The sequence below is a fragment of the Petromyzon marinus genome, chromosome 3 (genome assembly GCF_048934315.1).
Source record: "Petromyzon marinus isolate PM22_M1 ecotype Great Lakes invasive population chromosome 3, UKy_Petmar_22M1.pri1.0, whole genome shotgun sequence".
NCBI lineage: Eukaryota > Metazoa > Chordata > Hyperoartia > Petromyzontiformes > Petromyzontidae > Petromyzon > Petromyzon marinus.
The window spans coordinates 2,175,823-2,192,586 of NC_133669.1; the positions used below are offsets into that span (position 1 = coordinate 2,175,823).

The 16,764-nt window shown below is 51.3% G+C and overlaps 1 protein-coding gene across 1 annotated transcript; it reads right to left on the reverse strand.

Annotated features, from left to right (window-relative positions):
* Positions 1-1,972: 1,972 nt before the first annotated feature.
* LOC116951344 (digestive cysteine proteinase 2-like) lies at positions 1,973-15,703 on the reverse strand. Its single transcript, XM_032969876.2, has 11 exons — positions 15,562-15,703; positions 9,994-10,068; positions 9,411-9,503; positions 8,969-9,141; positions 8,300-8,543; positions 7,626-7,833; positions 7,071-7,264; positions 6,466-6,557; positions 4,677-4,838; positions 4,126-4,315; positions 1,973-3,307 (listed from the first exon to the last, which is right to left on the reverse strand). Exons 1-11 carry the CDS (start codon positions 15,602-15,604, stop codon positions 3,120-3,122), a joined length of 1,662 nt encoding a protein of 553 aa, XP_032825767.1. The 5' UTR covers positions 15,605-15,703; the 3' UTR covers positions 1,973-3,119.
* Between the last annotated feature and the right edge of the window lie 1,061 nt (positions 15,704-16,764).

Below are 16,764 nucleotides of genomic sequence, written 5' to 3' on the forward strand. Positions count from 1 at the left end.
TTAGAAGTGCGCCGCATGGAACACACCCCGCATCACCACACTGACCTCCCATACAATGAGAGTTTCGGCATCCGTTCTCGGTAGCCCATGTAGATCTCAGGGTTACCTTGCGACTCGGTCGACCCGTTAAAGCTCTTTGGGTTGCCCCTCTCACAAGCATTGGAGTGCCAGCAAAAGATCGTGAATCTGTTGAAGAAGCTCTACACAGACACAACCCGGTTGCGTTCGTGGAGACGGAGAGTTGTTCCGGGTGGTGCAGTATCCAAAGCGGCGGCAAGGCAACGCTGCACCGTTGCCCCGATCATGTCCCTTGCCCCTCTGGACTGAATACTGCAGGGCACGGTCCACAAAGGCCTGCCAGGAGTAACCCTGAGCAAAGAGGCGCTCACCATCCTGGACTATGCAGATGATGTTGCCTTGCTAAGCTGAAATGCTTGAAGTTTTTTTTTTACTCCTGGCCCTGGAGATCATGCATAGTGAAGCCCTCCCATTTGGTCTGGAAATAAACTGGGCTAAACAAAAAACACAGACCACTGCTGAGCAGCCGCACAACTTTCCTGAAGTGGAAATAGCGGACGATGTTGATTGAATTGGTAAAAGCTTTCACATCGCGACTGCACTATGCGACACACTGGAAGCATCGAGGCAGAAAGGCGAATCTCAATCGCACGCGAGACAGCTCGACAAGACACCTGGCGCTCCAATTTTACAACAGCAATAAAGATTCGGCAATACAACGCATACAATCCTCCCCGTACTACTGAGCCGTACAAGAGTAGACGTGGTCAATGACGGCGTCCCTGAGCAAGATGCTGGATGCCTTCGACCGGTGGTGCCCGCGAGCGACGGAAACTTCGCATCCACTTCGGTGAACGTCGCCAATACCGAGGTCCGTCTTCGCACGGGATGCCCGACGGTGCATGCAACGGCCAGAGCCAGAAGACTCGGGCTTTCGGGACACGTCCGGGCGGACGCATCAACAGATCACAACAGACGCCTGCGCGTGATTGTCGGGATTGGAGGCGCCCTCGGGGGAGACCACCACGGCCGACGTGGACACGCACGACCGAGGTTGGATCTTCGACACCACGGCCTTGGCTCGCATTCAGCGTGGCTGCTAGCGCGGGAGAGGATTGCCTGGTGGCGGATCGTGGGGACTGCTACGCCCCGAGGGGCATGCACATGATGATGATACCAAATCGTGACCGAGGATTGTGACAATTTATCGAGGTGGGTGGAAAGCACAGCCGTTTTGCCATTTAAACTTTGACGTTAACAGGGGTGTAAGAAGGGTTGCACAAAATAACTGGGACATCATAGGGGGAGAGAATGTTGAACTTCTTTCGCACCATACGTAGCCAACCGTGCTCATCGGAAGTGCGGGGGAGGGACAACTTAAAACAAAAAGCAGTTCTAAATCAATTAGTTTTCAATCTCAATACCAGAAGAGGGAACTCCATGTAAATGCATCGTCTTCAGTGTCTTGTTGTGAGACTGACAAAAAAAACCTAACATTTGATGCCCTGGGAAAACTTTAAAGATTTCCCGGGACAACAACCCCAGAGGATGATCCTGGGAAAACCAGGTTCAACTAAAGAACGTTAAATTAATTGGCAGGCAAGGTCTCCGACACAGTGGTCACACACGCACGACACACCACGCACGCCAAACATCGTGTTTTGCCGTTGCGAAGGCAACGAGAAGCACCGAGCAGGCCGGCCTCGTAACTCCCGAGTTGCACTGCACCTGGCCACGCCACATCAAAAGACAAACACAGGGCCAACTCTGCTGCAGAGGCATCAAGAAAAGCACGATGACCCATTGTGTCTTGTCAAGCACAGCAGCAGTCGTGTGAAGGTGTTTCGCTTAACGTAGTAAAGCATGCGACGTTCACGCAACGCAAGCCAGAAACCCAGTTTGAATCCACCCTCGCATCAAGAGTCACCGGTGAAGATTTAGGTTACAAGCGCGACATATTTCAAAAATCCTTTATTCGCTTTGAAATCTTAAAAATTATTCACACCTCGCCATTGATTTCAAGATAACTCGGGATATTCCGACACTTTGAGAAACTTTTGAGAATATGAAATGAGGCCAATCACCAAATACGATGATCTAGCACACGTAACCTCATTCTCTCAATGCATGAACACCACCTACTGACCGGTGCGCAAGGAGCACAAATTCCACTTTCCATTTTTGGGAACAACGGCATAGATCTATCCTTACTTTTTTACAGACAAGTGCTGGGATGTATTTACGACTAAATAACCCCGAAGCACTTGTATGAGACTTCTGAGAATATTTCCATGGAAGCACAGGCAATATGTTTCATACTTTTACAATTATCACTATCCATGCTCTTTAATGTGTCAATGCTGCATATAGCATATGGCTGTATGTGCAATCTTTTAAAATGTAATATGCTTTGATTTGCAAACAAGATTGTGTATTTTCAACGGATTTGACATTGCGCTTTTCATTTTTTTAATATTCGGACATTTGATGAGGTTAATAAAACATGTGCAAGATTGTAAAAGGCTAACAACAAATATACCTTCGAAATCATGCACGTTCATTAGAACAGCACTTCATATTTTCATGAAAATGTCCCACAAATTAATAAAAAAATATTCCAAAGACAACAAACCCCTTTACACCAGAACCACACCCAATTCAGAATACAAAACTATCACAATCATCCAAGATCATGAAAATTAAACAAACCACACGAATTACTTTTTTTTTCGGTAAAGTCATGTATAAATAAGAAATAATAAAATAACATAATAGCGTACGACGTTATTATTTCTCATTTATACGTGACTTCACCGAAAAAAACCAAAGAGTAATTCCTGCAGTCACGAAAGCTTCGAATCAAGTCTAAACCACACGAAATCAGTGAAATGTATTTTGAACGATACTTTGGCAGACCAAAAACTCAACGGCAACTGTAGCGCAGCTGCGATCGGCAAAATGGCGTCGAGATTAATCGCATCTTCTCAAGCCGATTCCAATGGCTCGGGGGGGGGGGGGGGTGAGCGGCCGGCGTGCTGGGGGCAAGACCCTGAAATCTCCTGCGAGTGGCTCTGCTCACGATCGGGGCGAAGCCGGCGCACTCAGGCGAGCACGGCATAGGAGGCGTCCGTGGTGACGCCGCAGTTGTTGTCGCGCGTGGACATGAGCACGTAGCCGTCGTTGCCCCAGTACGTGGACCACGAGTTCTTGACGAGCCAATAGGGCTCCCCGTCCAGCGTGCCGTAGCCCACCCCCAGCACCGCGTGATTGAGGTCGTCCACCTTGCTATCTGCAGGCGCGGGAAGGGGGTGGGGGGGGGGAGGTGCAAGCGGGGGCAGAGGACACGGACACACACACACGCGCTACGGCTTCCACGGCCACCGGGCAGCTGTTTATTACGACCCGGCGCGGCTCCTTTCTTAGCTCGGCTCGTCGCGAGCCGTGCAGGAAACGTGGGCCCGGATACTCTCTCACGTCATTCCCCTCCCCGACTCACTCCCCCCGCCCACCTCCTCTCTGCCTCCGTTCCCTCTATGGCCAGAGGAAAGCGATCGGAAACATTTTGGAAACTTTTAAGAAGGTTGAAGGTATGCTTGGGTGAAATAACGTTACACCAAGCAAAGAATAATGTTCCACAGAAGGAGGCACCATAGAGCTACCTCTGAGAACCCTTCAGTGGTAGGCACCGGCACCTTTCGCACCCACCCTGCTACACACTAATATTGAATGCATGACAGTCAAACTGACGATTTTAATTCTAAGGAGCTGGAATGTATTCAAGTTAAGTTAATAAAACATTTGGTGATTGGGGTTCAGACCTGAACCTCACTGCAATAGAGAACCCGATTTAATTACAGGTAGTTGAAACCCATGTTAAAATCACAACATCTGTGCAGTGCCAGCTGAGAGTTCTGACCTTTGAGCCGCCTGGCTACCCCCAAATAATATAATTTCTTAAAACACACAAACCTATGCACGTATCGTGCAGGCTAAGGAATCGCCAGCAGTCGATGAATGGATTAATTTCTTCACCCTGGTCACCTGGTCACCCCACGCAGCGCGACGCTTGAGTTGGAGCTCACGGAACATTTTGCGGGGGTCACTCACGGCACTTTGGCTCGTAGTAGACGCCGTTGCTGTAGAAGGCGAAGGAGAGGTGGCCGGCGTCGATGCTCACGGACACAGGGCCGTTCTTGAAAATGGCCAAGCGGAGCGCCTGTTCGTCGCCCGACGTCACGTTCACGTAGTGGTCTATGCGCGCCACGCGCTCCGTCTCATTGTAGTGGCAGAAGCCGTTCTGCGTGGGGTGACAAGGCAGCAGCGGCAGCAGCAGCAAGACTCTCAATGCCACCACTGTGACAGTGGATACACGGCAACTCGTAAGACATCTGAGATGCCACCAACTCAAACGAGTCAAAACTGAGCACCATGTTAGTTTAGGCAGTAGAAGGACGATGAAAACAACCACACTGATCTCACTGTCCAGATGGGAGCGATGAAATCGGCTGGTATGCAGTTTCTAGGTGGATTGAAACATCGCAGTTCCACATGGGATGGAGACAGCCTGAGGGGAACTTCAACCAGCGGTGGATGGACAATGGCAGATGACAATGATGAACCTGGCTGGGTCGAGCGGCAGAGCAAAACGGCGCACGCACCTGTCCCTTGTAGGGTCCATAGGTGTCCGCGGTGGAGATGCCGCCGTGCTTCATGATCCACTCGAAGGCGCGCCACTCCTCCCCACCGTCGCACGCATTGTTTCCGAACCCCCACGTGCAGTCGACGAGCATCTGCTGCGACAGGCGGATCAGCTGCCCTGTCTGCCACACGCGCACACACACACACACACGAGCTCACGCATGCACAGACAAGTAAACACACGCACACGCGTGCAAATATAAGTGCACGCACACACTCAAGTATACGGATGCATGCATGCGGGAGGTATGGAGACATACACCCAGGTTCACTGGTGTACCTATACACGCGCACGCACAAAAGCAGACCTAGATACGCATTTAAAGTCAGTAGGAAACACGCCGTATGCATGTAATTCGGCTGTTTTAATGTAAAATTTCCATTATGAATAGTACCGCAAAATAACAAAGTTCATTGTAAATGACACGGGCATAGGGGGGGCCTTCATCTGTGGGCTGGATTGATAAATATTTACTTAACACACTGTTCGTGAATTGTATTATTTCACTTCCATTACAGCATGAGGTTACAGCTCCAAACGCACACTATGCAGACCTGGGATCAATTACAAATGTAATTGTGTCATTCGTAATGATTTGCAATTGGTGTATCACTGTAATTTCAACTAACAATACTGCTGCAGGTATAATTAGAACTGACCCAAGTTCTGGTTGTGTCCATCGCTGTGTCCTGCTGTTTTTGCTAAAGGTGGGCCAATAGCACTGCCAAATACCAAAAACGCGCACGCACGCACGTCAGTCACTTCTGCCACTGGAATAGGCCTATGCATTGACAGACGTGAGCAGGTGCGCTAAAATTATCAACACAGTGTTGGTGCCAGGTTGAAAACATTCCACCCTCTAGGAACAGCGACGAATGAAGATGTTTGCAGCGATGGATAAATATCGTTTGCGGGGCCGTTTCAAAAGTGGTAGGCCTCAGGCGGCCGCTGGCCACACACGGACAGTTTCCCCACGCAGGTGCTAAGGGGACTGAATGGCCACTCTCCCGAAACGAACAGACGCTTGGCCTCCCAGACTCGCTGACCAGTCCCGCTGCATTCACCCAACAACGAGGTCAGAACACGCGCACTTTACGTAGGTAGCGAATCGAGCTGCCGCGCTGGTTTTCCTGCCGTCGTCGATAATCTTTGGCTTTTGTTCGGCAATTCCTCAGCCCCCCACCCCCAGTAATTTAGGGTCACGCTTCGATGTTTTATTTCTCATCATTGTTGCCTTCTCCTGTGTTCTCGTTTCTTTCTGTTCCATGTGTAACAATGTATCCAGTCAATTAGCCCAAGTGTCACTCAAGTGTATCATTTGGATACGTTGTGAATCATCTATTCTCATGCTCAGTTGTTCCATGCGTAGATTGCGAACACAAGAATCCGTTTTTAGAAGCGGGAGTTTGGGTGGAAGGTGCCGGCGGAATTAGGGTGGCACTGGTGACCCCACGAGACACCCCAATGCCCTCTTCTTCCTCTAGGCTGAGCTAATAGGTCGTGAACCCAGACACTTTACCTTGGTGGTGGCCACCTGAGGTGGCATAACTTTAGTGGTTACAATTTTTTCACGTGGCCAAAAATAAGTGTATTATGTAACAACAATTTGAAATGAGTGGGGGTTAGCAAGTAATTCACTCTTATCAGCCGCATAAATAAATCGGTACGATTCTTGCTCCGGCCCATGGACTACGGGGTCTCGGTGCTCGTTGCTCCCAGCTCAGGCACTAGGGGATGGGAGGGTTTGCCTTGAGGAAGAGGGACCCCTCCAGTGTCCCAGTGGTGGCGAAACTCCAGCACGAGCCACAGCAAGCCTGATCCTTCACGGGGGTCACGGCCCCTGCGGGACAGAGAACAAATGCAAAACAAGTATGGATAGAGAACACATATCGTGGACTGGAAAGCTTGAAACCAAGACATCACATGCATAGCAACACGCAGGCACACAGCACGCGCAGAACATAGAGAACACATGCCACACAGAGAACATGAATCAAGCGCAGGCACACAGCATGCGTCGCACACACACCGATATTTATATATATATAGAACACGTATTTGGCACACACAGAGGAAACATCAAGCACAGAGAACACAGCTCATGCACAGGTGCACTGCGCAGGCAACACAGCACGTGCATCGCACACAGCACGTGCATCGCACACGCAGCGCACAGACACAGAGCACACATGTTTATTGAATTTCTTTCGCACCGTATGTAGCCAACCGTGCTAATCGGAGGTGTGCATAGAGAATGCAAATCACGCATCAGCAGGCAGTGCACGTGGGCGCCGAGCAAGACGCAGAGTTGCGACGAGGGCGCGAACGCTCGGCGTGTAAGCGGCGCGCGCACCGTAGAGCCTCCAGTCCATGGTGTCCGGCGGTGTCACATTCACGTAGTTCTGCGCCGGGAAGGGGCGGCCGTTGTTGGGGGTCGTGGGTTTCTGGCGACCCCGCATCAGCGCCAGTTCCTCTACCGAGCGGTCAGCCAGGTGGTTCAGCGCCAGCGTGTACGTGCGGTTGGCACGATTCGCCGAGTGGACGAACCTGAAGCGTAACCGCGAGCGTGAGCCGAAGGCGTCTAACAAAGTGCCGCTGATTCAGAAAGCTCGACTCACGGTCGGAACATTGTGAGCGGGGCATAGTGGCACACACCTGCGACCCAGCGATCTGCTGGGTTACGAGGTCGCGAATAGACGACTTTAGGCATTTACTTCAATCAAATGCATTATATGTAACAACACAAGTAATGTAACAACACAAGTACATCTTGCGTCCACCACCACAGCACTTGCCTGTGCAGAGACAAAATCACGAAAATTTATTTAGACTGGAGGAATCCGATGAAGCTCTTTTTCACACAAGTCCAGTAGGGGTGGGTCAGCAAGTTACAGCAGGGTAGCCAAACCGGAGATTGTGGACAAAGTTGGTCTTCCTGCGCTCGTGCTCGTGGCTGCCCGGCGGGTACTCCCGCCCGTGCTTGCTCGTGAAGTGTTCGAAGAGACGCTGGTGGGTGTCGTCCACGGCGCTCGGTTCGCTGGGCACGTACTGCGCCATGGGATTTGCGAGCAGCGAGTGCTCGGCCCCAGGGCCTGGGAACCCGACGCACTTGGTGCCTGCGTCCACGGGGACGAGGAGGAGAGAGGACGGAGCTACATCAGCTGATCGCTCACGCTGCGCTGTCAGCGAGCGCTTGTTCCCAAGTGTGGTCTTCATGGGTTGAAGAGCAAGAAGTCAAAAATACCTGGCACCACCACATTTGATGGTGAAATCAAAGCTCATCGAGTTGTGGAATATACATCGTGCATTTGGTCTCTGCGATACTTAACAATCTCACTTCTGATGGCAAAATGTTACCCGGCTGCTCCACCGAGTCTGACCAACGGTGCGCCTCAGCTCAGATAACATCATCAATGCATGAATGAGGTTGCCTAAATAAAAAAAGAAAATCATGATTTTTTTAATATAAAAGTTGTATCTTGGGTTTGGGTGAAGACTGTGGGATTAGTGATATTACAGCAGCATTGCCACATCTGACGTACGGAACACCGGGACGTTTAATGGGCCAGCAGTGGCCGTCACCTTTGGGAAGCTGGAAGACGGCAGGGTCCACCTTGTGACTGATGGTGTGGTAGTCCACGTTGTACTTGTCAACGTGGGAGCCCAGCAGGGTGTTGAAGCCGCGCATCTCGTACCGCACGGGCTCGGGCTCCCCGGAGGCGGTGGTGCCCACCCACAGCGTGTACGTCGCCTTCTTCTTCCCCTGGTACGTCACGTTTCTCCACACCGTGCAGTGCCGGCCGCGGAGCAACTCCGAGCCGGCCGGCTGTTTGCGACGAGACACAACAGAGCCGCGTCCCACACATGGGTGCCGTGATTTAGGAGGCAAGGATTTTGTGGATCACGCGGAGTTCGAAGCGGCGCGGAACTCCCAAGCACACGCTGGACTGAGCGGTGGCTAAAAGATGTCAAGACAGTTAAATTGATACTTGAATCATCTGTGTGTAAATAAAGAGTTATTATGTCAACAGGTGACACTCAAGGGAGAGTATACGCTCGAGAGTGCATCCACCAGGCAGATGTAGCGATGAAATCGCCTCGTGCAGAAACGCTGGATGAAATCCTGCACTGCAAGACCATGAAGGATGACGATGGTTTAAGGAGGCGTTCAACCCAGCAGTGGATTGATCATGGCTGATGATGATGGCGATAATGGTGACGCTAATGATATCAACAAGTTGGAAGACGCACCTGGAAGCCAGTGAGATCTGGAATGACGGCCTGGGTGGCTACAGGACTGGCGCTGGTGCCATTGATATGGAAGCATTTCTTCACATTCACTACATCCTCCGTGGTCTCAGGACTGATCTTGTATGCGATGCCAAACTCCTTCTCCGAGGCGTGCTGGTACGTGAGCACCTGACCTACAGAACCAAGGTCACACCGACGGATATAGAGAAACCTCGGCAAGAGAAGACTTGAGATGAGATGATGAAACAGGTGAGGTTCTGCCTGTAGTTTGTGATCTTGCTCCATACCAAAGTATTCAAACCAGGTCTGTACCATCACGATATCCAACTCTGCTCTTTGTGATGTTAATAAGCAACCCAGCTCCATACGGTTTTAATTTTCAAGCCTGCTCCATACAGTGGATGTATTCGACCCTGCCCTGTACTGCCAAAGTGCTCCGTACCACCATAGTAATCGATCCTGCTGACTTTGCCAGTCAAGTTGAACCAGGCTTTGAACGGCTCCTCGATCTCAGCGTAGGGCAGCAGCAGCACTCCTGTGAGGACAATTGCACACACATGCATAAGCACAAAGGACAAGGATTCCCCTATGTAGCCTGTATAAACTTTTGGGGGAAAGTGCTGTTAGCGAGCACATATAACGGCTGGCACACGCACGAGGGGTTGGTAAGGCGACCATAAAGTCCAGCCAGCTTTGACGCTCCAGTGCTGATGTTTACACACTGCACCAGGTACTTATTTAAGGCTAATTCGACCTAGAGACTCAGAGCCGGTTCAGCCAATCACCACCGATGCGGCAATACCTCGGGTCACCGAGTGTGTAGCACAATACGCTAATGAGTGCCACTGCTCCCTACCAGAAGGTCGAGCGCACACAGACAGACAACACATGCCGCCCTCATGAGTCCCACGCCACACACAGCCATTTGTGAGGACACCTCATGTCAGCTCCGATTAGCGCGGTTGGCTGGGTACTGTGCGAAAAAAAGTTTAACATATGTACAGCCACTCACGGGCGGCACTTACCCGAGATGTGGTAGACATCTCCAAACTTCGGTGGATCCACCACCGAGTCCACCGAGGGCCTCGCCTCTGCCGAAGCTGCAGACAGCACACAGTAGGAACATCCGTTTCTGGAAGGTGATGCGTATATGCAGACTGGGCCATGAGAGAATTACACAATCGTCTGCGAACGTGTGCTAAAAACTGAGGGGCTAGGGTTAATTTGGCATGTTACAACAGTCTGACGGAAACGCACGCAGTAAAACACCCCTCGACTGCGACAATTAGCGAGATACTCCTGAAACCGTATTCAAACTCTGTGATACTTTACTGAGTCGATAAATGCTCTTATTATTATTTTATAAATAGGCCAAGAATACGCATTTCCTTGCCAAGATCCGCTGTCCGTTTTGAGTAAGCTCCTTGGGCTGTAAGGGATAGGGTGGAAAGGTCAGGTCTCAGGTCCTCCAGTAAAGCAGGCATTAAACACAAATTATCTAGTCATACTGTGGTGGCAGTGATACACAAACACAATAACAAATAAAATGTGCCATTGTACAAGACTGCCAAATGTATACTGATTTCCAGTATTAACACAATCGGATATGACTCACCACAAAGGTTCAGTGATTTGCAACCGAACTGTAAAGCAGACACAAGGGAGTTGCAGTGTTTAACATGGGACATTTCAGAATATTTGCAGAAAAGTAACTGCCACACAACTGCAGTTACCAGTTCAAGTCAAATCTAAGTTAAACCGAAGGGAAAGTATCCAAAGTCTAAAGCGGGGAGCTTTTGGATGGGGGTGTTAGCAGCTGCTTTTCAGTCGAGTTATGTTGAAACTTTGATATTGGTCCATCCACACATTGTCTTCACATTTCTTTTGCACTTTTCGTATTGCCGAAATATATGCAGAGCAACAACTTCAATGTAACATTCTTTTTCACTGTACTCCTATCACTGTGCCCACATCTCCCTTTCACGTCCCCATGTTCTTGGGTAACGTGCGACTGACGAACGATGTCGTGGCATCACGTGCGGATAGATCATATCGAAGGGTAAACAATCTCTGTACAATTTTATTTTGTATTCCTTGTGAAGTGACACATGCCTGCAATGCTGCACAGGGAGACAGAGCTGGGGAATCAGAGAGATTCGTGCATTTGGAACAGCCACCTGCAAGGGCTCAGAGTGACCAAGAGGTAAAACTGCAAAGTAAACTCCGAACCCATCTATATTACGAACCTCCCATGTGTGTGGGTCTCTTCTCTGGGGTTTTTTTTTAGTTTCCTTCCCAATCACAAAGCATACGATTGGAAAAACATGAACGGACTGAATCCATCCGTGTGGGGCTCAGTGCCTTATGCAACTCGGTTGTCTCCCCCATGAAGCCACTCATTCATGGAATTGGCAAAACATCCCAAAGCAAGAGTCCTGAAAAAGAGTCCTGAGGCTTTCATAGAAAAATAAAACCCCCATTAAGATATATTCAATGTATACAGTTGTCATGAAATACAATTTTACCTGTTTAACCAGCACAGCTTAGGAAAGTATGATATATGGAGATTAAATCAAATACGAGTGTTATACCAGCTTTCAAAGACACACTTGTGCCCATCTGAAACGCAGATCGGACAGATTCATGTTTGTAGATTCCAAGCGGTCCGGTTCAGTACAGTACCTGCCACTCGCGAGGAATGACAAGGAAAAGTCAAGTGGGAAGTGACTAGTTTCACATCGACTATCACAAGTAAACACGGCATCCACACACCCACTGCCTGCAGTTACAATTTGGCGTTTTTGCTTGGATCTTTAAAAGGCTGTAATTTGCAATCACGCCACCGCTGGTGCAGCGGTCTCCACCCTAAAAGGAAATACGTCGACAGAATTGGGAATACTGTACCCACAATTTACGCCCACCACACTCGGCCTGTCGATCGAATGGTTACTGTGCAGTAGAGCATACGAGTTTGGGGAAATGGACTTCACATCACAAAAACCGTAAACTGTATATAGTGGCATAGTGCAGGACACCACCTTGTCACCAACGCCGAGGGCAGTTGCGTCACCTAACTTGTCCCAACTTGTGGCAAACGTGTGAATAACCACTCTCTGGGACATTCTTGCCACTATTAAAAGTAGGTCCCATTTTACGGCTGCTCACCCCGAGCTATAAACGCTCTTGATAGGTGCATTGTCTTTGTACTGTTCGCGTTTCATCGTTCTCTGGTCTGACACTGGTGAGACGAGGCCCTAAAGAAGGCTGTCTCTCTCTGGTACAGACACAATCAGGTTAAAAACAATGCATAGATCATCAGAGCATGTTCTTGGTCCTTTCGGTAAAGTCACGTAGAAGGGAAACAACATTATAAAAATATAAACCAATAAAAATTTATATATTTTTTTTATTATTTTATTGTTTCCCTTCTACATGGTGACTTTACCGAAATAACCAAGAATATGAATCCCTGCAGTCACGAAAGCTTTAAATCATCAGGGCATGTTTGTTTGCAGGTTCACCACAAGTACGTGTGGTTAAATGCGAACTTGATGCCTTGCAAAAGGTTTATATGTGGTGTTTAAACATCTTAACGCAACTGTTTTATTGCCAGAAAGTGTAAAACCTATTCTTGTTTTTTTCATAACCACTCTGTTATAAACATTTACCGACAACCGAACTTCAACACACAGGACGAGAATCGCGCGACTCGAGAGAGAACACGAGGCACGACATTTGAGGTATAACACAATAGACCGGCGACAAAACACGAGGGAAAATGTTATTAGAGACACAGGAGGAACACAATAACTGGAACATAAGAGACAAACGGGACACACACAAAAGCAGACGGCCAAGACGAACCGAGAGCCGAATGTAGTTCCAGAGACCACGGGACACAGGGAGACAAGAGACTATGGAGAACCACAGGGAGACAAGAGACTATGGAGAACCACAGGGAGGTAAGAGACTATGGAGAACCACAGGGAGACAAGAGACTATGGAGAACCACAGGGAGACAAGAGACTATGGAGAACCACAGGGAGACAAGAGACTATGGAGAACCACAGGGAGACAAGAGACTATGGAGAACCACAGGGAGACAAGAGACTATGGAGAACCACAGTGAGACAAGAGACTATGGAGAACCACAGGGAGACAAGAGACTATGGAGAACTACAGGGAGACAAGAGACTATGGAGAACCACAGGGAGACAAGAGACTATGACGAAGCACAGGGAGACAAGAGACTATGGAGAACCACAGGGAGACAAGAGACTATGGAGAACCACAGGGAGACAAGAGACTATGGAGAACCACAGGGAGACAAGAGACTATGGAGAACCACAGGGAGACAAGAGACTATCGAGAACCACAGGGAGACAAGAGACTATGGAGAACCACAGGGAGACAAGAGACTATGGAGAACCACAGGGAGACAAGAGACTATGGAGAACCACAGGGAGACAAGAGACTATGGAGAACCACATGGAGACAAGAGACTATGGAGAACCACAGGGAGACAAAAGACTATGGAGAACCACAGGGAGACGCAGGGAGAGAGAGATGTTTAGTTTTAAAACGCAGGGCTTCACATCACACATCTCAAACGTTTGAAATGGCACCCCCGGTATCAGCTGGGGGGCGAACTCCGCGCTTGTCCCGCGATTCGGGCACGGGCCTGCAAGCAAGGTGACCATTACTTCCCACGTGTCATCCAAAGTGAGTCATTTGCGGGCCAATTTCCGAATGCTGGCAAAAGTCGACCACGACGCCAGCACACAATGGCTAACTCTTGCGAATTACGTAGATTTAACGCCCACTGCGAGGCAGTGTATAATGGTTAGTACATTATATACTTGGTTCTTTCGGTAAAGTCACGTTAATTTTTTTTTAAATAAAATGAAATAAAAATTAAAATAAAAGCAAAAAACCCACGACGTTTCGATCGCAACACAAGCGGTCTTCATCTTCATATTCTCGGTCTTCATCAGGTGGAGACTAATGAAGACCGAGAATATGAATTCCTGCAGTCACGAAAGTTTTAGGTCACAAAGGTTATTACATTCACAGTAATATTCAGGGCGGCCACTCGATTCGCATCGTGAACCGATTGCAAGGGGCGGCGAAAGGCGTTCTCGCTGGGCTGGACCCAGGTCACAGCCCCCACAGGGAGACACCAGAGGCAGATGGAGACCGCGGGCAAAGGAGACGCAAACACGGGGAGACGCTGGGGGGGGGGGGATATGAGACACGGGGAGACACGGGGAGACACTGGGGGACACGGGGAGACACTGGGGGAGACGGTGGGGGACACGGGGAGACACTGGGGGACACGGGGAGTCACTGGGGGACACGGTGAGGGACACGGGGAGACACTGGGGGACACGGGGAGACACTGGGGGACACGGGGAGTCACTGGGGGACACGGGGATACACTGGGGGACACGGTGAGGGACACGGGGAGACACTGGGGGACACGGGGAGACACTGGGGGACACGGGGAGACACTGGGGGACACGGGGAGTCACTGGGGGACACTGGGGACACGGGGAGACACTGAGGGACACGGGGAGACACTGAGGGACACGGGGAGACACTGGGGGACACGGGGAGACACTGGGGGACACGGGGAGACACTGAGGGACACGGGGAGACACTGGGGGACACGGGGAGACACTGGGGGACACGGGGAGACACTGGGGGACACGGGGAGACACTGAGGGACACGGGGAGACACTGGGGGACACTGGGGGACACGGGGAGACACTGAGGGACACGGGGAGACACTGGGGGACACTGGGGGACACGGGGAGACGGTGAGGGACACGGGGAGACACTGGGGGACACTGGGGGACACGGGGAGACACTGAGGGACACGGGGAGACACTGGGGGACACGGGGAGACGGTGAGGGACACGGGGAGACACTGGGGGACACGGGGAGACACTGGGGGACACGGGGAGTCACTGGGGGACACGGGGAGACACTGAGGGACACGGGGAGACGGTGAGGGACACGGGGAGACACTGAGGGACACGGGGAGACACTGGGGGACACGGGGAGACGGTGAGGGACACGGGGAGACACTGGGGGACACGGAGAGACACTGGGGGACACGGGGAGACACTGGGGGACACGGGGAGACACTGGGGGACACGGGGAGACACTGGGGGATACGGGGAGTCACTGGGGGACACGGGGAGACATTGGGGGACACGGGGAGACACTGAGGGACACGGGGAGACACTGGGGGACACGGGGAGACACTGGGGGATACGGGGAGTCACTGGGGGACACGGGGAGACACTGGGGGACACGGGGAGACACTGAGGGACACGGGGAGACACTGGGGGACACGGGGAGACACTGGGGGATACGGGGAGTCACTGGGGGACACGGGGAGACACTGGGGGACACGGGGAGACACTGAGGGACACGGGGAGACACTGGGGGACACGGGGAGACACTGGGGGATACGGGGAGTCACTGGGGGACACGGGGAGACACTGGGGGACACGGGGAGACACTGAGGGACACGGGGAGACACTGGAGGACACGGGGAGTCTCGGACCCCCGGGACCCGTCCTCACCCAGAAGTAAGAGCAGCAGCGACACCATCCTCAAGCCAGCCATGCTGAGCGTGTGACGACAACCACGTGATCCTGGCTGTCACGTGACTCGTGGGCGCGAGCGACCCCGGATTATCACGTGACTCGCGGGCGCGCGCGACCCCGGATTATCACGTGACTCGCGGGCGCGCGCTCCGGGGAGGAGGGTGGTCACGTGACTCGCGAGTTTGGGTCTCCACGTGACGGGCCGCACGCGCTGGAGCTGCCGCTTGTCGTCAACGTGTTACTTTAGAATCAGGAATGTTTGTCCGCAACTGGAGGGGGAATCCGATGAGCTGCAAAGCCCTTTAGCACAGATGTCCAGGAGGGCACGGGGTCAGAACGGAGTGCAAAGTACAATAAAGGGGCAAATAACAACAACCGCTATTCGCCACTAAGTGGCGGTGACGTCACCACGACGCTTGTGCCAGGCCATGTGCACCTTGAGGCCACGTGAAGTGTCGAACGCCCCCTACCTCCTCGCGGTGCCGGACGGGCAACTCTGTCGTGGACAGTGCTATGTGGGGAGGGCCAATTCCGATTGCCCCCTCCTCTCATGGCGTCTGTGACCACCACAGGGGCTAAACGGGGGCTCTGGACGGGTGCGAGGGGCTGGTAACCCCTCCACCTTCAATAATGTTACCACGAAACCACGAATAAAATATGTAACTAATAAGCTTGTGCCGGAGGCCCCGGGGGGACAGGCGTCTATGACGTCTCCTGGCCAAACCCCAATTGGCGGAGCCAGGAGATTGAATCTCTACCCTCGGGGCTCCTCCAGAAACAACGACAAGCCACTTCGTGTGGCCACGTGGAAGGGGCAAATAAATCACCCAAACACAGACATTCAACACTGAACCATCCAGTTTAACACGTAGGCTTTCGCGACCAATCTCATCCATAATACAGGTTTTTTTTAGGTTCCCGTAAATATAAATATTGTTAAACCATCCGCATCCTACCAGGCAAAGCCCCACTGAGCTAATTGCCTTATTTTTCAAAAGCGACCATGGCCACAAATGACAGCTCAGCAAAGTGGCTTATCACGTGGACATGTATGGCATCAAAATATTTCATCACAACGCGCGTTTTATAAAATTACGGCACCGTGCCACTCATGCCACGTGTTCGTGAACGACTCACGCGCGTGTGTGGACAAAGTCCCATCGGTGAGCTCCTCCGGCA